This window comes from Stegostoma tigrinum, chromosome 8 (assembly GCF_030684315.1).
Source record: "Stegostoma tigrinum isolate sSteTig4 chromosome 8, sSteTig4.hap1, whole genome shotgun sequence".
Taxonomy (NCBI): Eukaryota; Metazoa; Chordata; class Chondrichthyes; order Orectolobiformes; family Stegostomatidae; genus Stegostoma; species Stegostoma tigrinum.
This window is the reverse complement of record NC_081361.1, coordinates 39364715-39389329: the sequence shown is the minus strand read 5'-3', so window position 1 is coordinate 39389329 and position 24615 is coordinate 39364715. Positions and strand designations below refer to the sequence as shown.

Sequence of the window (24615 nt, the reverse complement as noted above, 5' to 3'; positions counted from 1 at the left end):
GTCTTCAACCCCTTCCCGTCTTCAGGACATGTACCAACCTTTCCCTAGCTACGATCAGTTCTGAAGAAGGGTCATCTGATTTGAAAAGTTACTTTATTTTCTCTCCACAGATGCTGCCAGACCTGCTGAGATTCTCAAGCAATTTCTGTTTTTGGTTTGGATTTCCATCATCCACATTCTTTTTTTGGAACAGAGGCCTGAATAATACCCAACCAGCGCCAGACTCCATTGCCTGACAAAGCTTGTACCGTCATTGTATAATTTATTCTTCAACTCATGTCACATCCTCTAAGTGGCTCTGAGTACAGTACTTGCAGGGGTCCTATTTATGCCTGAAATTTTGTGGGGTACGTTACAGTCTTATTCCAGTCCCACTACAAAATCCCTTTCTCCGGTAAAAAGTGATGACTATACTGGTGCCGTTCTAGCTCATCTGGATTAAGATATTCAATTTGCATGCAATTTCCATACTGCACTTGATTTATCTTTGACACTTTTCTTCCTTAAGTCCTCCATCTCCATTTCTGAGGATGCACTGCCTTGTAAAAAAAATTACATACCCTAACCCAAACTCCCATAGCTTCCTTGATTACACTTCCACACACCCTGCTTTCTGAAAGTCCTCCAGTCCATTCTCCGTGGTTGACATCCGTTCCGATGATGATGTCTTCCACGGTGAAGTTTCTGGTATGTCTGTCTTTTCCAACTGAGGACTCCTGGCCACTATGGTTCTTTGGGATTCTACTTTTATGTTAGCCATCCATCTCTTTGCTTCTTTCATTTCCTCTTTGAATTTACAACACTGGGCGGTAATGCTCAGCAGGTCTGGCAGCATCTGAGAAGGAAAGACAGTTAATGTTTCAGGTCCGGTGACCCTTCCTCAGAAGTAATGCCAGACCTGCTGGGCTTTTCCGGCAACTTTGTTTTTGTTCCCTGATTTAACAGCATCCGCAGTTCTTTCAGTTTTTACTGGGTGGCAATGCAGCTCCTCACACAGCAAGACTGGCAGATCAAAGAGCCTCTTTCATCAGTTTGCACAGCTACATTCTTTCATTTTGAATCTAGAAATATTTCAGGATTTTAAGCTACTTCCTACACTTCCCGGTTATATATAAATTGGAGTAAAAAGGCATTTCCTTTCCAAACGATCTCTTTGAGGCAAGATTATCCGCAACAGAGGGCGTGGACAAGGGGAGGATAAGCCGAAACAAGCGGCGCGCGGCTTTGGGGGCGGGGCTATGTTCGACAAGGGGATGGGGCTACATGGAAAGAGCGTGGATCCAGAGCCGCGGTCACGTCCGACAGGGTCTGGGGACAAGAGAGCGAATCCACAGAGAAAAGGGGAGGGCTCACGACTGGTCGGCGTGGCCAATGGGTGAAAGGCAGGGACACCGCGGGCTGCGCGCGTCACAGCGCATAACGTCTGGCCGCGGGGCCAGGAGCGGAACGGGCCAATCAGATGGGGTTTGGGAAATTTGAATGCGCGAGGCGAGCGCGCGGAGGGGGTGGGGAGTTGGAGCTTTGGGTCGCGCGGAGGTGAGTCTTGTGAGTGAAATCGGGTTACTCTCTACCCAGGAGGAAACCTCCTTCCTGCACCCCGGGACTACCTCTGTGTCACCCTCTTATCGGCTATGGGGTCCAGCCTCTATTTCCCTGGCCCCGGGTTGCTAACCCCCGCATTTCACTGTCCTCCCGGCCCGAGGTCCTTATTATCACCCCGTCACTCGTGAGCCCATTGCCTTGCTTAATGTTCCTGATGTTTTCTCCTTTACCCGAGGTGTGGGTTATTACATTCTTTACCCGTGCTGCTATCTCTGATACTGCCGGGAGGCTGTTGTGATTGTGAATTTTAGCCTGGAGTGAGGGAGTGCGATCTGGTCCAGTGTCCTCTTCGCTGGTGTATCTGCATAGTCGATCAAAACACTGCTCAGCCATCTGTGTCCTCGCTGATTTAAATTTTATTTAGGTTTATAATGGTTTCTGGTCCCCAACATCTCGTGTAAAATTATGATCCTCATCTTGGAATCACTTTATACCCCTTTTTAAATTTCATCAGGTTCAGGAAGCTAGAGTTGGTAGAATGCAGAGTATTTGGGTTGTAGCACTGAGTAATACTATCCGTACAATTGTTCAAGGGGAAAGTGTGAGCATTTCACATTTGGAGATATAAAATTTTGTATGTGAATCATTTAGGACAGGATAATGGGTGAACATGATATGGTGTGGCATGATTTACAGACAACTATTTAGATATGCTGGGGCATGGGAAATGTGACGAACAGGACAGCATTGGAAATAGTTGAATTTAAAATTGGTTGATTATATATGGTTGATTATTTTAATGTTAGCTGGAAATATCCAGCCTTGGTGATGTCAAAGATGGCTCAACACTCTCTAGCAGTAAATAAGGACATAAGAAGTGGGAGAGTCATCTAATGATTTCTGAGAGGGCATGATGAGAAATTTGAGATTGAGAGAGAAAAGTGGCTGTTCAGGGTAGGGCAGGAGAAATGTTACATGATTGGCTTACTGGACAAAAAGAGGGTAACATAGCTGAAGTGACTGGTGTTCCTAAGCTTTGTAGAACAGTTTGGAATGCACTGTCAACTTACTTTGGCATTCCTGGCCGTGGCAACACTTAACTGCCCTCTGGACTGTCAGGGTTGGGCACTAAGAGTTAACATCTGGAGTTGCATATAGGCACGCCAGGAAATGATTGCAGTTACCTTCCCTAAAGGACATCAGCAAAGCAGATAGGTTTTTGGCAATTAACAATGGTTTCATGGTCGTCCTGAAACTCTTAATTCCACCATCTGTGACAGGTTTTAGGAGGAGCAGAAAAATATTTGCATTGAATACACTTTTGACATTTCTATTATAACTTTTTAAAAATTGTCACCTTAATTAGCATATTCAATTCATTGAAACAGTCTCTTTATTTTAGTTATCCAGCATTGAATAAAGTCACTGCAGACCCACAGAACTATTGGGCTTCTTTCTCATCAGAGAGGGAGGCAACTGGTCATGGTTTAACCTGAGGCTCCCCATTCATGAGACAAGGCATGAGGTTGAGAAGGTGGGACCTTGGTGGTGACCTCACTTGGTATGGGAATTGAACCCACACTGTTTGGTGTCAGTCTGCATCGCAAGCCGGCCAACTGACTTAATAGAGTCTAATAGAGAAAATTTAGATGGTTTACATTAAATGGTTTTATTTGAATGTTTCACTTCCTTATTTTTCAAGTATAAACAATGACAAAATGTTAGAATATGGAGTATTAAATTCCGTAAAAGAAAAATAAACCTAAATATTTACATTGCACATGGCTGGTAATGTAGTATTTATCTCAAACAATTTCCTAGAAATGTTGAAAATATTTGTTTAATTCAGTTCCTGAATTTTGTATTCTTTTAAACAGCTTATTTTGTGAGAAAGTCTAACATGAAAGATTATTGGATTTTGAGATTATTTTCGTTTTTGTAAACTTTTATATAGATGTGTCCTTAAACACAACTTGATTTTTTTTCCCATCACCAAAAAACCTGTTTTTGTTGTAATCTAATAATCACCAGCAGTAAATCACTTCCTTTTCGAATTGAATAATTTATATGCAAAGCCTTTAAGAGCAAAGGAAACAAAGGTGAGGGAGAGGCCTAAATGAAAATGGAATTGGCATTGTTTTTGCTATCTTTTATATGCAGAAGTGCCCTGACAAGCAACTGAATGGATCCTTCCTCACCATTTCATTTCTTTTCAACTATGATCTTTTAATTGAAAACAAATGTTACTTTTTGGTGGTTTTAACAAAATAATTGTAAATAAAATGCCTGTTTACACCACAGCTTCAAAGATCGAATTATGGTCATTGGTGCTCTACGTTCAGTGCAGAACAATCCAGCCAATGTCCTGGAGAAAGGGAGCAAACGGATCGACAGAGAACCGACATCCCATGTGCGACACCATGACTCAGAGGGACAGCCAACGTTGCCCCTGGATAAAAGCAGTGAGATTAATAAGACTTACATCGTGTCAGCTAGTAAAAGAACACGAGGACCTCCAATACCATCCAAATCTGAGTGTAGATTAACCCTGCAGAGAAGAAAAACTGTTGATAGAGGAAATCCTAGTGTTCATGATGATGTTAATAGAAATGCTGATTCAAGTGAAGGAGAAAGAAGACTGGCGTTGCAACGCCGTACCAAGGGAGGTAACTCAGAAAGAGGAATTGGTATTTTAAAAGAAAATGCACATAGCCTGACGCAAAATATCACAATCCAGGCAACAAGTAACCTTTCACAAACCAATGGCACCAATTCCACAGGTTTTATATCTTCCAGTCTTTCATTAATACAAAATGTTGGAAATGCCAGAAGCAACCTTTCTGCAACTGCAAAGCCAACTTCAATTGGCAGGAAAAAGGAAAATCCAGTAACTACTTCCTATCGGCCAAATTCAGTCATGACTATTAACAAAGTGCAAACCCTAAGCAATCCATCAATAATGCCTGTTAAAAGGATGGTATCTGGTAAATCTGATGACCACCAAGAAAAGGCAGAGGCAATACCTTTCAAAATGCCCTCCAAACAGAACTTAGATAGAAATGAAATGTTAAAAACAGATGAAAACAAAATAACGAAGCCTGTTAATCAGCAGGAAACTAAAAATCAAAGTAATTTTGTTAAATCGATGGCCAGAGACTTCCAAAAGAAACAACCGACAATGGAATCTGGGATTAATAACTTAAAATATTCTACAAATGCAGTCGCAAATTATGGAGGTGAAAAACTACCAAGAAGTGGAATGGTTACAAGAGGAACTCTGCGGCTAGCGGAGATATCATCACCGAGCCTATGTGCTGGGAATGAATGTTTAAATGGAGTAGACAGTGCTGTCACCGTGGCTGTTCGAGTGAGACCTTTCAGCAAGAGGTGAGTGCATGAAACAAATGCATTAAAATTTGGATTGGTTGACTCAGATTCTCAGGATTTAGTATAGTTTGGGGATTCACAATCAAACGTCTCAATTTTCAGACGGTTGAGAAATTATCCTTATTATCCCACATATTGATTAAGAAAAAGATGAGATCAGCAATTATATAAGTGCTTTTTATGGCCTCCAAACCAACATGCTTTACAGCCAACTAAACACTTCTTTTTAAGTACCTTCATTATTATCCGGGCACCACAGCAGTTAATTTCTGCAGAGCAACTGTTACCAAAAGCATTGTAATGAAGTATTTTATTTATACCTTGTTGATTGATCAATATTTATTCCTCAGGATGCTGAGGATGTCTCCTGTTCTCTTCAAAATGATGCCAAGGACTTTAATGCCCCCGAAACATGAGCTTTTGTGCTCCTAAGATGCTGGTTGGCCTGCTGTGTTCATCCAGCCCCACACTTTGTTATCTCGGAGCTTCAGTTTAATGTTGCAAGTGAAGCCAACAACTTTAATAGTGCAGTAGTTCTACTGTACTTAAGTGGGTTGCCAGTTTGGTGTTTTTGTTACGTTTTGATGGCTTTCAACAAAATAATTGTAAATAAAATGCCTGTTTACACCACAGCTTCAAAGATCGAACAATGGTCATTGGTGCTCTACGTTCAGTGCAGAACAATCCAGCCAATGTCCTGGAGAAAGGAAGCAAACGGATCGACAGAGAACTTGTATCCCAAGCGCAACACCATATTGTGACTTGAAAGCTCAAACTTTTGATTCTAAGAATGCTATGAACAGTGTGGTGGCTGGCATTTTATAACATAGGAATGAAACTATTTCCTTTTTATGCTGACAATAATGCTGTAATTGAATCCTAAATTTCCAGATCAATCTGAACCTGGATTGAGGTAGAATGATACTTATTCTCGATTTGCACTGTAGCCCCTTAGCATTGGTGCAAAAGAAAATCATTGAAACCTGTTGTTACCATTGTGCTGCAAATTCAATGTAAATTAGTTGTGTTTTTTTTAAACAAAAAAAGTCATTCATAATGCAATTATACAGAATACAAAAGCAGGGAAGATGAGATTCATAGATAGTAGGAACTGCAGATGCAGGAGAATCTGTGATAACAAGATGTAGAACTGGATAAACACAGCAGGCCAAGCAGCATCAGAGGAGCAGGAAAGTTGACGTTTCGGGCCTAGACTCCTCTTCAGAAATGAAGATGGGTCTAGGCCCGAAAAGTCAGCTTTCTTGTCCTCTGCTGCTTGGCCTGCTGTGTTTATCCAAGTCTACACCTTCTTATTTCAGAGAAGATTCATAACTGATCTAAACATTTTCGCAGATCTAAATAGATTTCAACTGTATTAAGAACACAGACTATTATAATAAGTACATAAGGAACAACACCTCATTTTCTACTTGGGGACCCTACAGCCCACTGGACTCAATATTGAGTTCAAAAAGTTTAGGGCCTAAACTCTTCCCTCTCCTAGACCCCTACCCCAAACACCAAGCCTTGTTACCACATAGCCTGCCATTACATACCCCCTCTTGTTAGTCATGAACAGTCCCCATTAACAACTATTTGCCCTCCCAGCCTGATCGCCAGCAACTCCTTTGTCTGCCCAACTGTCTTTCTCTCTCTTCAGGCTCTATGCTATTGTTTTACTCCCTATCCCACCCACTACCCTATTTTCTGCATATAAAGTGATATTTTCGCATCCACTATCAGTTCTGTTCCTCCAGCTTGTGTTGGGCTTCGTTGGAACACTGCAGCAATCCAGAGACACAGATGTTGGCTACAGAGTAGGGTGGTGTGTTAAAGTGGCAGGCAACAGGTAGTTCAGGGTCTTTTTTGCGAGCAGAATGTAAATGTTCTGCGAAGCGGTCGCCAAGTCGACGCTTCATTTCCCCAATGTAGAGGAGACCACGTTGTGAGCAGCGAATGCAGTACATTATATTCTGGGAAGTGCAGATGAGGTGCTGCTTCACCTGGAAGGTACGTTTGTGCCCTTGGATACTAGGGGTTGGAGAAGGCAAACAGGCAGGTGTTGCACCTTCGCCAGTTACATGGGAGGGTGTCCTAGGGCTGTGGGGAGGTGTTGAGGGTCAAGGAAGTGTGGACCAGGGTATCCCAGAGGGAGCAGTCCCTGTGGAAGTTCTGAGGAAGGGTCACCGGACCCAAAACATTAACTCTGATCTTTACCTTCATCGATGCTGCCAGATCTGAGCTTTTCCAGCAACATTGTTTTTGTACCTGAGGGCATGCCAAGTCACCCAGGGGCTGGGTCACAGTCATCCCATTGTCCCTATTTGCAGAAATTAAGGGGGAAGAGGGGCTTGGTGAAGATTGGACAGGTAGGCAGTTGTTATCACATGTAGATGGCATGGTGAAGTGTAAAGTGTGGAGAGGACAGCATGCTGTTTGGGATCTCGGCTGAGGTTGAGCGATATTGACAAAGGACCACTTGCTTATCTGTGTTCTTCGCAAATGGAAAGGCAGCAAGCAATATTGAGAAGAACAGTTGCGAAGGGGCTCTCAGTGGGTTAGATAAGTGAATCAACTTGAGGGGGAGAAGCCTGAAGCTGGTCATTGGGCCTTCACATGGGGTCAATATTGTTCAATGGGAATTCCAGGATTTTGACTGAGTGAATTTGAAGGAACAATATTGTCCTGCAGCACATTAATGGCAACGGAGACAAGCAAGGTGTCTATACTCTGGCCATTGTGCAACATTGGCCATCTCTTTGTATCGCACCTCACTGTCACTGCTTAAAGGAAAAGGTTCCTGAGTTGGACACTTCTGTACCCATGGGCATGATGGGGAGAAGGGTTGGGCAATTCCAAGCTGACGCGTAGCTACCCTGCTTCCGCATGATGTATTTGTGATTCATAGTACATCCCAATTGTTGAGTTTTACACTTTGTTGATGGGCAAGGAGTAATGTCTCAAGGTTTAATCAAGCACCTACAGGTAAAACAAATCGAGGGATAACCACATGAATGGTGAAATGCTTGGGTTTATGAAATGTAATAACCAGTGAAGTAACACTGTTTGAAAACCAAACTTTTGACATTGTATTGTCTGCAAAACCAACTACGTATATCATATTGTCAGAATATGTCTTCATGTAGAACTTCTGTGTGACATGAAACGTGAATGCCAAACTCTGCATATGCACAGAAGCATTGTGCTTTTGAGATGGGGAGTGAGGCTGGGTGGGGGAAGGATTCTAAGGATTGTGGACAAGTGTAGAGGGAGCCCAGGAGACAAGGGCAGATCTCCCTCCATGAGCTCTGTTTCTGTGCTGTATGACCCTGTCTCTATGACATTCTTCTAAATTACAATAAGTACAGGTCCACTTTACGCAGCCTCTAGCTTTAGACTATCCCTCCATGTCCCTAATATCAGAAAAGTGAATTTTCTGAGGTGAGGAAGGGACATTCCACCTGAAATGTTAACTCTGATTTCTCTCCAGAGGTGCTACCAGACTTGCTGAGCTTTTCTAGCTATTTCTGTTTTTGCCTCTGAGCTGGAACCATTGACAACGTATTTATGGGCATAATTTGGCTGAGCAGACTTTGTTTCAATTCTGTGGGCATATTTGTGTTCAGATTCAATGTTAGTCAATTCAACATCTATTTAAATGTGAGTTAATGGTGTAAAATGCAAGGAAACTTATGTAAAATTTCCAAATGAATGGCATCCTTAAGTTGAAGGCATAGATCTCTCAGATAATCTACTGAAAATCTACTTTTGAGAGAAATGTAGAAACCATAAGCAATGTAGGCTAAGTTTGTGGCAAATGTTTCTGCATGATGTTTCAGTTTTTGGCTTAGGTGTCTTTCCGACTTCAAAGGCAGCAGTAACTGGTTCAGATGGTGTGATCAAAACTAGGAAACTGAGTATGGAATTGTATTTCAGACCCAAAGGAACTTTCTTAGATTTTCTGAATGTATTCACCATTGAATACAAACTATGTTTTGAGTTGCATACCATGCTTCCAATTATTGATCAAAATGTTTGAAAGAATGAGTCATTAAAACAGGGAGGCTATGCTGCAGCTGTATAGAGTCCTGGTGAGGCCACACCTGGAGTACTGTGTGCAGATGTGGTCTCCTTACTTGCGAACAGATATACTAGCTTTGGATGGGGTGCAGAGGAGGTTGACTTGGTTGATACCAGAGTTGAGAGGGTTGGATTATGAGGAGAGACTGAGTATACTGGGATTATACTCATTGGAATTCAGAAGAATGAGGAGAGACCTTAGAGAAACATATAAGGCTATGAAGGGAATAGATAAGGTGGAAGCAGGGAGGTTGTTTCTGCTAGCAGATGAAACTAGGACTGGAGGGTATTGCCTTAAATTAAAGGGAAGCAGATGTAGGACTGACTTCAGGAGGAACTTCTTCACCCAAAGGGTTGTGAATCTGTGGAATTCCCTGCCCAGTGAAGCGGTTGAAGCTACCTCGCTGAATGTTTTTAAGGCAAGGCTAGATAAATTTTTAACAGTAAAGGAATTAAGGATTATGGTGAGTGGGCAGGTAAGTGGAGCTGAGTCTCAAAAAGATCAGCCATGATCTTATTAAATGGCAGGGCAGGCTCGATGGGCCAGATGTTCTTATGTTCCTATAAAACTAAAGCAATAGCTCAGACACCGACCAAATGTTGTTTGTGCTGATTTTTGTGGTAAGAATTTAGAGCAATTTCTAGTGTGAAATTAAAAGACCGTAAGCATACACTGAAAGAAACAAAACGACTTCCTGAATTAAAATAGTTTCCATCGGAGATATGACTTTGTCATGGTTAGTGTACAAAACAACTCTGACGGTTATGTCATGTCCCTGGATGGCTTATTGGAGAGAGGGTGAGAGATTCAAGAATGCTTTACACAAGCCCAGTGTCTGAGTTGGTTTGGATGACAGCATGAACTACCTCGTTCAATATGCATACTATTTTAAAGTCCAGTTTCTTCGTACTCAGCAAGATAAACATCTAATTTTTCTTACAGTTAAATTGAGCACAGTTGTGAGAACATAATACATTTTTCATTTGAATTATAAAGTTAATCAGGTAAGGAAATTTTTTTTAGCCTCTAGTTTGCCAATTGGAGATCAAATGTCTCCTTGCAAGAACGTACAAATTTTTGGCCTACTCTTGGGAGACAGCAAAATGTTGCAAATGCATTGTCATTGTGCAGATCCTGTACCTCTGCTGGAAAATGTTGATGGACAAAAAGGAACCTGAAAATCATTGGGAAATAATTGTTAATGTTAGACAGAGCAGAGTTAGTCACTAAATTTGGTGTAATTGACTATACCTAGTATCGTTAAATCTGTGTTGATTCTGCAGTTACCTACCTCTGAAAATGCACTTGAAGTTTGGTTTCATCTTCATTAAGATACTGCCTTGGTTGAGTTGATCGCATCAAGTTCAAAGGAGTGGTTAGTAGATATCGGTTCATGTTCCGCTTCTGGGACTTCACATTAATCCAGGAGGAAGTTTTGCACGTGAAATGCTGTGACCCTTTCTGCCTCGACAGGAGGGTTTAAGAAGTCCCAAGGCAGAAAATGAAAGAAGAAAATGCAAATTATACTCTCATTTGTCTTGATTAATATCTATTCTGCATAATTAGCCAAACAAGTTACCACATCATTGGCTCCTGCATTTCCTAAGTTATGTTGGTGATATACTTCTCAATCTTTCAGGCATTAAGACATTATTACCAAAATTTTACAAAACTAAGTCATGCATTGTAACAGCAAAAAGATAATCTAATAGAAGCTGTGAAAATCTAGAGGAAGTGAGGTTGAAATTTACATGACAATGGCGATAGAGCAATCTTTGCTGGGCAAATAGAAAAGATTGCTATGTATATCTCCTTACAACCTGCATTTTTTTTTGAAAGACCACATTATATTAATTGAACTAAATAGATTATTAAGTTGGTTGTTATGTATATTTAGATTGGCTAAGTGTCTTTTTTTTCCACAAGCATTTGTTAAAAATTAAAGTAAGAAGTAGTCTGCTGAAATATTCAGTTAGACTTGAAGAATTTTTGTTACTTTAATGATTTGCAGGACAAAAGCATTGCTGGCCAGACCAGAACTTAGCACAAATCCTAATTGCCCTGAGAACGTCATGGTCAACTATCACCTTGAACTGCTGCTGGTCAAGTCTTGTGGGTACATCTGAATGCTGTTCAATGGGAATTCCAGGATTTTGACCAAGTGAATTTGAAGGAACAGCAATATAGTTTCAAGCAGGCAGGTTTGTAGCTCGGACAAGAACTTGCAGATGGTGATGTTCTCAAGTATCTATTGGCCTTCTCAGTGGTAGAGGTCACAAGTTTGGAAGGTACATTCAGGAGAGCCTTGGTGAGTTGCTGCACAGTCTTGTAAATGGTACAAACTTACTACTAATGTGCAGCGATAATGAGAAGTGGCAGTTGAAGGTGGTGGATAGGTGCCAATCAGGTGGATCGCTTTGTCCTGAATGGTTTTGAGTTGCTTAATTGTTGTTGGATCTCCATTCATCCAGACCAGTAAAGCGTATGGAGAGTATTAATTTGTGCCTTGTAGATGGTGGCCAGACTTTTAGTAGTTAGGAGGTAACCTGCTTTCATAGCCATACTATTTAAATGACTGGCCCAGTTCAATTTCTGGAAAATGGTAACTCTCAATGATAGTCAGAGGAATCAGTGATTGTAATGCCACTGAATGTCAAGGCAAAATGTTTAGATTCTCTCTTTGTTGGAGTGTGGAGTAAATTTGTGTCATTGTCCTTGTTTAGACAAGTCTGTAATGAGATCAGAAACTGGCTCTGGTGCGACAAATTGAGCATCAGTGATAATGTTGTTGCTGAGTAGACATTGCTTGATTGCACTGTCCCCAGTCTGATCAAGAATAGACTGACGGGACAGTAATCAGTTAAGTCAGATTTGTCCTGCTTTTTGTGGTCTGAATGTACTGGAGTGATTTTCCACATTGCAGGTTAAATGTCTGTTCTGTAGCTATAATGAAATTGCAAAGCTAGAGGTGTAGGCATTTCTGGAGCACAAAGGGTGGAGTGAATTGACTGAAGGTAAGCAGCGAAATTACAGAATTCGGTGCATGGAGTACTAGGTGGGGTTTGTTTTTGTTTCAAGATGGAAGATGGGTTATAGTACTTCTCTTGAATCGTATCAAATATGAAAAATGATAATTGGATGTAGGCCATTTACGCCCTTGGATCTGTTCTACCATTCAGTAGATTCGTGATTGATCTGATCACCACCAGTCCACTTTCCATTGCTCCCTATACTTTTGAGTCGTTTTGTCAATCAAAAATCTGACTAACTCTGCCTTGAAAATATTAATCACCTAGCCTCCATTGCTCCGTGGGACAAAGAATTCTGAAGTCCAAAGATGGGAAACTCTAACTTGGTTATTTTTAGGATCTTGTTAAGTTTGTCTGCATAATATTGACTAGAAAAGTAACCTAACCATTAATCTTAAAACACAGTGCAAAGCTCTGAGGCACTACTTGAAATGCATTTTTTCCTTTCTCGAAGGAATTCTGTCGACTATGGCTCTGTCACATGGTACAAACTTGCTAATTTGTAACTTCTATGATTTCAGATTCATAGAATCCCTACAGTGTGGAAACAGGCCATTCAGCCCAACAAGTCCACACTGACCTTTGGAACATCCCACCCAGACCCATCTCCCTGTAACTTATTTAAGCTACGTATCCCTGGACACTATGGGCAATTCAGCATGGCCAATCCACCCAGCCTGCAAATCTTTGGACTGTGGAAGGAAACCCATGCAGACATGGGGAGAATGTGCACGCTCCATTGCCTGAGGGTGGAATTGAACCTGGGTCACTGGCACTGTGAGGCAGCAGTGCTAAACACTGAGCCACTGTGCTGGCCCATTGATTTTATGTACACTATCGACTTAATATTAAAATTGCCTGTGCTTTGAGAGCCCACATCATAAAGAATGAGCAGGCCAAACCTGTTCTTGTGTTCGATACGATTATGGCTACATTTCTGCACCAACAGCAGTTCTTCATCTGATTCCTAGATTAAAGGCAGAAGTCAATGAGGTTCTTGGGCTTCCACAAACCTTCATGATAGAGAATCCCAAAGATCTAGAATCTCATTGAGCAGAAATTTCTCCTCACCACAGTCCTAAATGACTGGCGCATCTATTGAGAACTTGACCCCCCGAGTTCCATACTCTGCAGCCAAAGAAAACAGCCTTTCAGCATCAATCCTGTCAGACTGTGTGTTCTTCTAAGCTCCGTAGGATAAATGGTGACTTGATATCAAGCCCCAATCATGTTACTTTAGAAATTTATTGAAATGAGCCAGCAAAGGCATTCATTTTTATTTTTGCTGTCACACTTTTTATTTTGCCTTCTAATAAAGAACTAGACTGAGAATCTTAGAAATCCCCGCAGTGAGGAGACAGGATGTTCGGGCCATCAGGTCCACATCAACCCTCGGAACAGCATCCCACCCAGACCAACCCTTTCCCTGTAATCCTGCATTTTCTGTGGCTAAGTCACCTGGCCTGCATGTCCCTGGGCACTATGGGTAATTTGCATGGCCAGTCTGCCTAACCTGCACATCTTGGGACTGAGAGGAAGCTGGAGCTCTCTGAGGAAACGCATGCAGACATGGGGAACGTGTACAAACTCCACACAGACAGTCACCCAAGGGTGGAATCACACCTGGATAACTGATAACTGATGCTAACCACTGAGCCCATGCCAACATTTCTTGGGACGGCAATTAGATGGAAATTTTCTATGCGCAGAAGCCGTGCAATCATGGAGTGGGTTACAGTGGAGCCCAAACCTGTTTGTGTAGATCTGTAAGACAGAATAAATTAATGTAAACATTTAAAGATGCATGTGTACATTTCTGTGATATAATTGTCTGCATTAGTGATGGGAATTCTGGATTCAACCAGGCATCACCATTCTCTAGTTTTTAATGTTGCTTCATTTTTTCTAATGATCTCATTTATTTATCATGGGAATTGTTTTAAAAATGTGCTTCTGGCAATGAATTAATTTCTTGTGTTCTTACATATTTTTACAAGCTACCTGTCATCTTCAAAATTTACCTTCCATTTTCTCAAACTTGTATGTAAGATTCCCTTCATTTGCTTTCTCATTTGTTACACTATATTCCCACTCTGCCTGAGAAGATGGAAACCTTCCTATTCCTGGATGTATATGAAGGCAATTAATATAATGTTGCACCCCATTGTACATCCTTAACACCATGGGAGTCTCCTTCCATAAGTACAGTTTCCTGGTGGATAAATGGGACTTTTTAGCAATAAGATATACACCGTGGTATAGGTATATCAAGACAGCATAATGAAGTGTGGGTGAGAAACCTTATAATGGAAACCAATTCTCAGCATGTGCAAAATGAATTTAGTCACTGATATGGAAAAATATCATGCCAATCCCCTAACGGTATGACATAGAGACAAATGGGCAATCTGCATTTTCCTTTGACTTCACATAAATTATTGTTATGATCATTTTCTCTGTATTTCTGACTTGATTATGTTTCTCTCAATTTTATTTAGGGAAGAAACTGAAAACGCACAGCAAATAATTTTCATGAGAGGACAAGACACAATTGTGCAACATCCAGAAACAAATCGCACTTACTCTTTTACTTATGATTTTTCCTTTTGGTCATTTGATGAGTTGCATCCCGAATTTTCAAACCAGGAAACTGTATATAAGAACATAGGATTCCCACTGCTAGAAAAAGCCTTTGAGGGATACAACACCTGTCTGTTTGCATATGGTCAGACTGGTTCTGGAAAATCATACACGTAAGTTTGGGCAAATTTTTTTATGTTTGGTTGTACCAGTGAAATATTGCATAAAATTCCACACTATTACTGATCTGAATACCATTCTGCTATGAATTTTCACTGACTTTGTTGGATAATGGTTTAACGAAAGCCATGTTCCAAAATCCAATTCTTCTTTGAGAATAATTTAGCTCAAAATTATTTATTTAGATGGTGACATCATTTAATTCTGTTGTGTCAGGCTAATTCGAGTGCTGTATTCAATTTGTTCTTTTGTGGTAACCATGATATCCTGGTTTTGTAATATCAAATCCATCATTTTCATACAAAAGCAAAACACTGGATGCTAGAGTTATAAGATAAAATGTCAATAAAAATACATCACTGTAATCCGATCCTCTCCATAGCCATTTTTTAAGTTGCTCTTGTAAAACTACCTCAAAAATTAAGAACTTCATTGCAACATAGTGATATCTATTCTTTATGTTGCTTAATGTGAGCAATCTGCTAACTGTCATATTTAGTGCATGGCAATAACTTCAGATTAAAATAAGTTTCAGTTGCGGTAATGATGAGCCACATATGCTAGTATAACAAGAATCTAGAGTACTCTCTGCCCCAGTGATCAAAAAACTTACTGGTATCTTGTTTAGGTCAACAAACAGAAATTGAAGTAAAAATCGAGTGAGTGATCATTTCTGTTCAATGGTACCTAAATGTTGCTTTTAATCCAAAGCTAAACTGATTCAAAGTTTCACTGATGTGCTTTGATCAGAAACACTACACTACCCAATTGGAATATCTTCTCAACATTTGACGTACAACAATTAAATGTATATGCTAAATCTTTTTCGATATAATTTATTTCCACCAAGTTTGGTCTTGATACTTAATTGTTGTTTTCTTTTCTTGAAAGGATGATGGGCTTCAGTGATGAGGGGATCATTCCCAGGTTCTGTGAACAGTTATTTACTAAAATAGCAAAGCCTGAATTGCAACAGGTAATATTTTTAAGGGCAAATTTTGTACATAGTAACGAGGAATGACTGCTGACTGGGGCATAAGTATGGGTCCTGGCCTTGGAATAAGTCACAAAAGATGGGAGTTTGAAGCTAACCTGGTGATCAGAAGAATAGAGGGAATGAGAGTCTAATTTTTCTTTATAGGGACATTCACTTGATCCTGGCTTCTCATCTTGCCACATTAGCGAGTGAGAATCAGAACTACTTCTCTTGTTTGGGCTACAGATCAAAATGGAACTCAATCCATATTATATCAACAGAACTCAATTTGCATGCCTATAAAAAAAAGCTTGGCAATTTTTGGTTGTGCATACTTGCCATCTGCTCGTAGAAATGTAGAAGATATGAGTAGATGTCGGCCATTTGGCCTCTTGAATCTGCTCCCTCAATCGGTTATGATCGTAGCTGATCATCGAGTTTAATAACCCAGAGCTGCCCTCGCCCTTTTCCCTTGATACCTTTCACCATAAGAGCTATGCCTTTAACCTTCTTGAAAGCATACAATGCTTTGGCCTCAGCTACTTTCTTTGTTGAATTCCAAAAGATGGCCACTCTGGGTAAAGAAATCTCTTTTCATCTTAGTCCTTAAAGTATTCCCCCGTAGTCTTAAGCTATAACCCCTGGTTCTGGACTCCCCCACCATCGGGAACATCCTTCCTGCATCTGACTGGTCTCGTCCTGTTAGAATTCTATAGGTTTCTCAGATTTCCCTGCAAGCCCCTCCATTTTGTCAAAAAATTTCAGTGAATACAATCCCAACTGACTCAATCCATCTCATACGTCAGACCTACTCTCCCAGGAGTCAAACTGGTAAACCTTCACTGCAATCCCTCAATAGCAAGAACATTCTTCCTCAAATAAGGAGTTGAAAACTGCACAGAATATTCCAGGTGTGGCCTCACTAGTGTCGTGTACAATTGCAGTAAGGCAAGTTTGTTCTTGTACTCAAATCCTCTTGCTTTGTCTCCTATGTGTCAGCTACACCTGTGTGCTTGCTTTCAGCACTGGTATACAAGAGCACTCAGGTCTCATTAAACGTTCCCTTCTCTTAGTTTACAGTTATTCAAATAATAATTCCCCTTTCTGTTTTTGCTACTGAAGTGGATAACCTCATATTTGTCCATGTTATACTACATCTGCCATACATTTGCCCACTTAGCCTATCGAAATCACATTGCAACATCTCTGCATCCTCGCCACAGCTCACCCTTCCATCCAACTTTGTCATCTGCAAGTTTTGAGTTCTTGTATTTAGTTTCATCATCTAAATCATTAACAGGTATTGTGAATAGATGGGGTGGTAATACCAATCCCCGTGGTACCCCACTAATCACTGCCTGCCATTCAGAAAAAGACCCATTTATTCCTATTCTTTGTCTCCTGTCTGCTAACCAATTTTCTCTTTATCTCATACACTACCCGAAATCACATGCATTTTAATTTACGCGTTGATCTCTTGTGTCTTTTCTTAAGATTGTGTTTTATATCTTCTTTGACCAGTACTGCAACTCTACCTTTTTTGTCTAACCTTCTTAAATATTAAGTACCCCTGGATGTTCAGTTCCCACCCATGATCACTCTGCAGCCATGCCTCCTGTAATCCCAACTATAGCATACTCATTTACATATATTTGCATGATTAATTCATCTGTTTTATTTTAAATGCTTTAAGCATTCAGGCAAAAAGCCTGAAGGCTTGTCATTTTAATGTTTCTTGTTCCTTGTCCCATTACCACTATTTCTGTTACTATAACCTTTTTTGATTCTGGCATTTGATTCCTCTGCCTATCACTTCTCCTAGAGTCATAGAAATATACAGCGTGGAAACAGATCCTTCAGGCAACGCATCTGTCTGAGCAGATATCCGAATTAAATCTTGTCCCATTTGCTAGCATTTGGCCCATAACCCTCTTAAACCCTTCCTATTTATATATCCAAAGTTATAATTGGATAATTGGACCAGCCTCCACCATTTTTTTTCAGGCAGCTCACTCCATAAATGCAGCACCATCTGCACAACAACATTTCCCCTTAGGTCCCTGTTAAGTCTTCCCCTCTTACCTTAAACCTATGTTGTAGTATGGCGCACTGACCTCTATACTGCCGAGGCCAGATGCCAACTTTCCGACACCACCACCTACCGCCCCCTTGATTATGACCCCATCCCTGACTACCAAACCATCATCTCCCAAACCACCCACGACCTCAACACTTCAGGTGTCCTCCCACCCAAAGCCAGCAACCTCATCGTTCCCCAGCCCCGCACCGACCACTTCTGTCTCCTTCCCAAAATTCACAAACCTGACTGCCCTGGTCGACCCATTGTCTCCATGTGCTTCTGCACCTATCTGGACTCCATTTTCTCCCCATTGGTCCAGGAACTCCCTACCTATGCCCGTGACACCACCCATGCCCTCTACCTCCTACAGAACTTCCAATTCCCTGGTCCCCAACATCTCATCTTTACCATGGACGTGCAGTCCCTATACTCCTGCATTCCCCATACAGACGGCCTAAAGACCCTCTGCTTCTTCCTGTTGCACAGACCCGACCAGTCCCCCTCCACCGACACCCTCATCTGCTTACCTGAACTCGCCCTCACCCTCAACAACTTCTCTTTCAATTTCTTCCACTTCCTACAGACAAAGGGAGTGGCCATGGGTACCCGCATGGGCCCAAGCTATGCCCGCCTCTTTGTAGATTATGTGGAACAATCTCTGTTCCATACCTACACAGGCCCTAAACCCCACCTCTTCCTCTGTTACATTGATTACTGTATCAGCACCACCTCGTGCACCCACGAGAAGTTCAAACAGTTCATCCACTTCACCAACACCTTCCACCCCAACCTTGAGTTTACCTGGACCATCTCTAATACTGCTCTCTCTTGCAACCACCTAGAAACCGATAGGCATTTCAAGTCCACCAACTCCCACAGCTACCTAGAATACACCTCCCACCAACCTTCCTGCAAAAATGCCATCCCCTATTCCCAATTCCTTCGACTCCGCTGCATCTGCTCCCAGGATGAGGCATTCCACTCCTGTACATCTCAGATGTCCTCGTTTTTCAAGGACTGCAACGCTCCCCCCCCCCCCCCCCCAACTCAATGGTCAAGAACACCCTTGACCGTGTCTCTCACATTTCCCGCAACTCATCCCTTCCACCCCTTCCCGGCAATAACAATGAAAACAGAATCCCCCTCGTCCTCATGTACCAATCCACCAACCTCCAGATCCAACGCATCATCCTCTGACACTTCTCCCATCTGCAATTCGACCCCACCACTAAAGACGTTTGTCCCTCCCCACCCTTATGTGCTTTCTGGAGGGACCACTCCCTCCATGACTCCCTTGTCCACTCCACACACCCCTCCAGCCCCACCACACCCGGCACTTTTCCCTGCAACCACAGGAAGTGCGACACCTGCCTCTACAACTTCCCCCACCCCCATCCCAGGCCCCAAGAAGATTTTCCACATGAAGCAGATGTTCACCTGCACATCTGCTAATGTGGTATACTGCATCCGCTGTACCCATTGTGGCCTGCTCTACATCGGGGGAACCACACAGAGGCTTGGGGACCCCTTTGCGGAACACCTACGCTCGGTTTGCAATAAACAACTGCACCTCCCAGTCACAAACCATTTCAACTTCCCTTCCCATTCCAAAATTCAACATGTCCATCCTGGGCCTCCTGCAGTGCCACAACGATGCTACCCAAAGGGTACAGGAACAGCAGCTCATAGTTTGCGTGGGAACCCTGAGGCCCAATGGTATCAATGTGCACTTGACAAGCTTCAAAATCTCACCTCCCCCACCGCATCCCAAACCTGTTCTTCCTCCCACCTATCCCCTCCTCTCACGTCAAGCCCTACCCCCATCTCCTACCTACAAATGTCGTCCCTCCCCCTTGACCTGTCTTTCCTCCCTGGACTGACCTATCTCCTCCCTACCTCCTCACTTTTACTGGCTCCATCCCCGCCTCTTTGACCGGTCTGTCTCCTCTCCACCTGTCTTCTCCTCTATCCATCTTCTATCCGCTTCCCCCCCTCCCTATTTATTTCAGATCCCCTTTCTCCTCCCCCATTTCTGAAGAAGGGTCTAGGCCCAAAACATCAGCCTTCCTGCTCCTCTGCTGCTTGGCCTGCTGTGTTCATCCAGCTCTACACCTTATTATCCCTTAAACCTATGCCGTCTAGTTTTGGACTCCCCCACCCCAGAGAAAAGACCGTGCCTATTTAAGCTACTCATGCCCCTCATAATTTTATAAGCCTGTATAAGGTCACCCCTCAGCCTCTGATGCTGCAGTGAAAATAGCCCCAGCTATTCAGCCACTCCCTGTAGCTCAATCTCTCCAATCCTGGTAACATCCTTGTAAATCTCTTCATAACCCTTTCAATTTTCACACCATCCTTCTGAGAGCAGGGAGATGAGAATTGAATAGTGGCCTAACCAGTGTCTTGTGAACTGCAACATGACCTCCCAACTCCAATACTTGATGTGCTGACCAATAAAGGCAAGCATACCAAGCACCACCTTCAATATCCTATCTACCTGTGACTCAACATTCAAGGAACTGTGAGCCCGCACTCTAAGGTGTCTTCGTTCAGCAACACCCCCGACTTAGATTTACCATTAAGTGTGTAAGTCCTGCCCTGATTTGCCTTTCCAAAACACAGCACCTCACATCTAAATGAAACTCCATCTGCCAATTCTTGGCCCATCTGATCAGGATCCAGTTCTACTCAAAGGTAACCTTTGTCCACTGCACCTCCAATTTTGGTGTCATCTGCAAACTTATGAACCATACCTCATATTTTTGCATCCAATCTTATTTCCCTTTTCTGTCTTTTGTTCTTGTCCTTGATTTCCTCTTCCTCTAATTCTTTGCTTAAGTTCCTCCCAATTTAGTTTAAACCCTCCCCAGCTACTTTAGCAAATACTCCCCCCAGGCCATCAGTCCTACCCAGGTATAACTTATCCATTTTGTCTTACCTCCACCCCCCCACCCCCCCCCCCGCAACAGCCCCAGAACTGATCCCACTGCTCCAAGAGCCTGAGACCTGTCCCCTCACACCGGCTCTTTAACAACATATTCATCTGCTATATCATGCTATTTCTACTCTGACTAGCACGTGGCACTGGCAGTGATTTTGAGGTCTTCCTGCTCAATAATTGAGATTAAGATTCAAGACTAAAATGAAACCAGTCAAAGAGGAACTCATGAGTTAATTGGGTAGCTTCTCTGAAGAGATGCACTAACATCTCCATAAGACCATAAGACATGGGAGCGGAAGTAAGGACATTCAGCCCATCAAGTCCACTCTGCCATTTAAATCATGGCTGGGCATTTCAACTCCACTTCCCTGCACTCACCCTGTAGCCCTCGATTCCTTCTGAGATCAAGAATTTGTCGATCTCTGCCTTGAAGGCATCCAATGTCCCGGCCTCCGCTGCACTCTGTGGCAATGAATTCCACAAGACCACCACTCTCTGGCTGAAGAAATGTCATCTCATTTCAGTTTTAAATTTACCCCCTGTAATTTTAAGGCTGTGCCCACGGGTCCTAGTCTCCCCGCCTAACGGAAACAACTTCCTCGCGTCCATCCCTTCTAAACCATTCTCCAGTTGATGTCTTGTCATTTGAACTGGAAAATGTTTATGACGTAACAAGCTTGAAACACTCAGAAATAGGGAAATGGCAGGAGCTGGGGAACAACTTAGAAAGACAAGGAAGGTCCCTGTTTGAGTAGAAGGCTGAAGTGAATAAATTACAAAAGGAATAATGGACTAAGTGAAGTGGTGCATATGTGAATTGTAGAAATATCAACATTATCATGTAGAAAAATGGAGACAGAGCATGCAACCTAAAATTGTTGAACTCTGTAAGAACCGAAAGAACAGCAGATGCTGGAAATTAGAAATAAAATCAGATATTGCTGGTAAAGCTCAGTAGGTCTGGCAGAATCTGTGGAGAGAGAAAGAGTTCATGTTTCAGGTCCTGTGACCTTTCCTCAGAACTGGTCAGTGGCAGACACTAGGATGTGGGAAACAAAATCTATCAGGCGATAGAGAAAGCATGTTGAAAGGCACAGTAAATCGTGGGAAATTTCCATGTGCAGGTGGACTGGGAAAATCAGGCTTGTAGCTGATCTCCAGGACAGTACTTAATGGAATTTGTACACAATGGTGCCTTGTGGTAGAACCCATTAGGGAACAGCCAATTCTGGATCTGTAATGAGGCAGGGATCAGGGAGCTTAAGGTGAAGGAACCCCGGGGGCAGTGATCATAATACAGTAAAATTCACCCTGCGGTTTGAGGGAGAGAAAATGGAATCAGGTGTAACAGTGTTACACGTGAGCAAAAGTATCTACAAGGGTATGAAGAAGGAGCTGCCGAGAGTTGCTTGGAAGGGTACTGTAGCAGGGAAGACGGTACAGCAGCGATGGCAGAGGTTTCTGGTGGTAATTTGGGCGGCACAGCAGAAATTTATCCGAAGGAGGATGAAACACAGTGAGGGGAGGAGGAGGTGACTGTGGCTGACAAGGAAAGTCACAGACAGCATAAAAGTAAAAGAGAAAGCATATAATGTGTTGAAGATTAATGGAAAGCCAGAGGTTTGGGAAGCATTTAAAAACTAAAAGATAACTAAAAATGCAATAATAGGGTAAGCTACCTTGTTACTTCTAAAGACTCTTTTTTTTTAGACAGAAAAGGTAAGAGAGGCAAGAGTGGACATTGTACCTATGGAGAGTGAGGCTCGAAGTAGTAATAGGGAACAAAGGAATTGGGGAGGTGGTGGGGTCATGGTAATGTCATTGCACTAGCAATCCAGAAACCCAGGCCAACGTTCTGGAGATGTGGGTTCAAAATCCACTAGGCTGATGGTTAAAATGTGAAGGCAGTAAATGTTTGAATTGAAAAAGCTGGCCTACTTTTGACCATATAACGACCGTTGATTATCAGCGTTAGGTATTTTATAACAACATTTGCTGGAAAGGGTTAAAATTCCCCTCACAATATTTCAGACTGAAATTACAACTTTAAATGCAGCAATATTATGATGTGTTTACTCGGCTACTTCATTCAGATCATATTTTTTATTACAGCAGCATTTGCAATAAATCTGACCTCTACTGTGAAAGGCCTTTTCTTTTCATGAATCGCAAATAGAATATTATTTTGATAATATTTCTCTTGATTTTTCAAAGATCACATACCATATTGAAATGAGCTTTTTTGAAGTCTACAATGAGAAAATTCATGACTTATTGGTTGTTGGAAATGGAAAGATGCAAGCAAAGCAATCTGTGAGTATGAAGTAAATTGTTCATTTCACCAATGTTTGTTTTATATTTTCCAACATTGGTTATGTTAAAAGCCTGAGTTGGATATAACACCCAGAGACGAGCATGCTGCTGTTAGGCCAAAGGCTCACTCTACCTCTCCATTGCTATTTTGATTGTAATTCTTTATGATTTATGACATTCCAAGGCTGAGTGGGAAGGTAAGGTGCTTTGGTTTCTGCTGGTGTCAGTCTTGATTGTTTGCCAAGTCAGATGGAAGAGATTTACCAACTTAGATTTTTTGTTTACCTTCTGTTCCTTATCTTGTATTTTGAAAGGTCCTTGGTGAGAAATCAGGAGTTAAGTAGGTGGCTGTTGCATTTCCTACATTTTAATGCATTGCGTTGTTCCTAACTTTATTTTGTTAACCCTGCCATGCCATTTAATGGAAACTTTTAGAAGGTACATCCTGGACTTGGGTCCTCATTTTACTACGGTGGAATAGTCAATTAAATTTTGATACTGCAAATTTTGAGACGGCCTCTTTCTTAGTTACGAGCCAATTCCGAAACTGGAAACTATCATATATAATTAAGCAGATATGGAAAATTACTACAGTCTCTTAAAAATTCATGTTTCAGTTAAGTTAGGTGAACCAATCTGAAACATTACCAATTTTTCTTTTCCCTTCACGTTAACTGGGAATCAAAGCCAGTTGTCATGCTTAATTCGATGCCCTGCCTGAAACTAGTCCTCTCAATGCAGGATAAAAATTAAGTTTGAAAACATCTTGACTTATGTGGCTCTGTCACACCAAGCACTGTGAGCTGATCTGCAAGAAGAGCCGCCTTCTATTAAAATGCCAAACTGTGGAGCTGTTGACCAGATTTGTTGGATTAACATAGATCGAGTTGTGCATTGAGAACCACAAATAGAATCCCTGACACTGCTTGGGAAGTTGATCTTTCTGCTGGTCATTTCTCCTCCATCTGTAATCCTGCAAAACAGCCGTTGAAGTCAGAGAATTTAGAGAGTTACAGCTCACTTAGTTCAGCAATTACCCAGGAAATTTTAGAGGATAAAAATTTGTGTGTAAACTTCTGTGTAACTATTAAACTAACGATCCAAACTCATTGCTGAGTACCCCCCACCCCAGCCCCACTATCCTGGTTGATTGTGTGCACACAGACAACCCGGCCACTCCTTTCCCAGATGACCTTGCTGGAACTGATACCTCACATCTCTCCTGGCCTGACCCCCTCAAGCCATCTGTTCCCAGTCTGAATGTTGTTGGATGCACAAGCCTGTCCCAGTTGTCAGGGTCAACACCCCTTACCCCCCCCTCCCTGACATTTCCTCACCCATTGACTTATTCATCTGGACCCAACAGCCTCTCCTACTTGTCAAAACTGACATCCCCTGATCTTCGACCTAATCTAAGTAGTCAGTCAGAGATAATAGAAACTGCAGATGGTGGAGAATCCGAGATAACAAGGTGTAGAACTGGATGAACACGGCAGGCCGAGCAGC

The 24615-nt window shown here is 42.1% G+C and overlaps 1 protein-coding gene across 3 annotated transcripts in view; it reads left to right on the top strand.

Moving 5' to 3' along the window:
* The first annotated feature begins 1531 nt into the window (after window positions 1-1531).
* kif14 (kinesin family member 14) overlaps window positions 1532-24615 on the top strand; it is a 97820-nt gene continuing 74736 nt past the window's right edge. For all 3 annotated transcript variants that reach the window (XM_048540065.2, XM_048540064.2, XM_048540061.2), the window contains exons 1-5: window positions 1532-1536; window positions 3844-4929; window positions 14538-14792; window positions 15691-15775; window positions 23011-23109. In XM_048540065.2, coding sequence (XP_048396022.2) covers window positions 3860-4929; window positions 14538-14792; window positions 15691-15775; window positions 23011-23109 — 1509 coding nt within the window. In that variant the 5' untranslated portion in view covers window positions 1532-1536; window positions 3844-3859. The remainder of the gene's footprint in view (window positions 1537-3843; window positions 4930-14537; window positions 14793-15690; window positions 15776-23010; window positions 23110-24615) is intronic.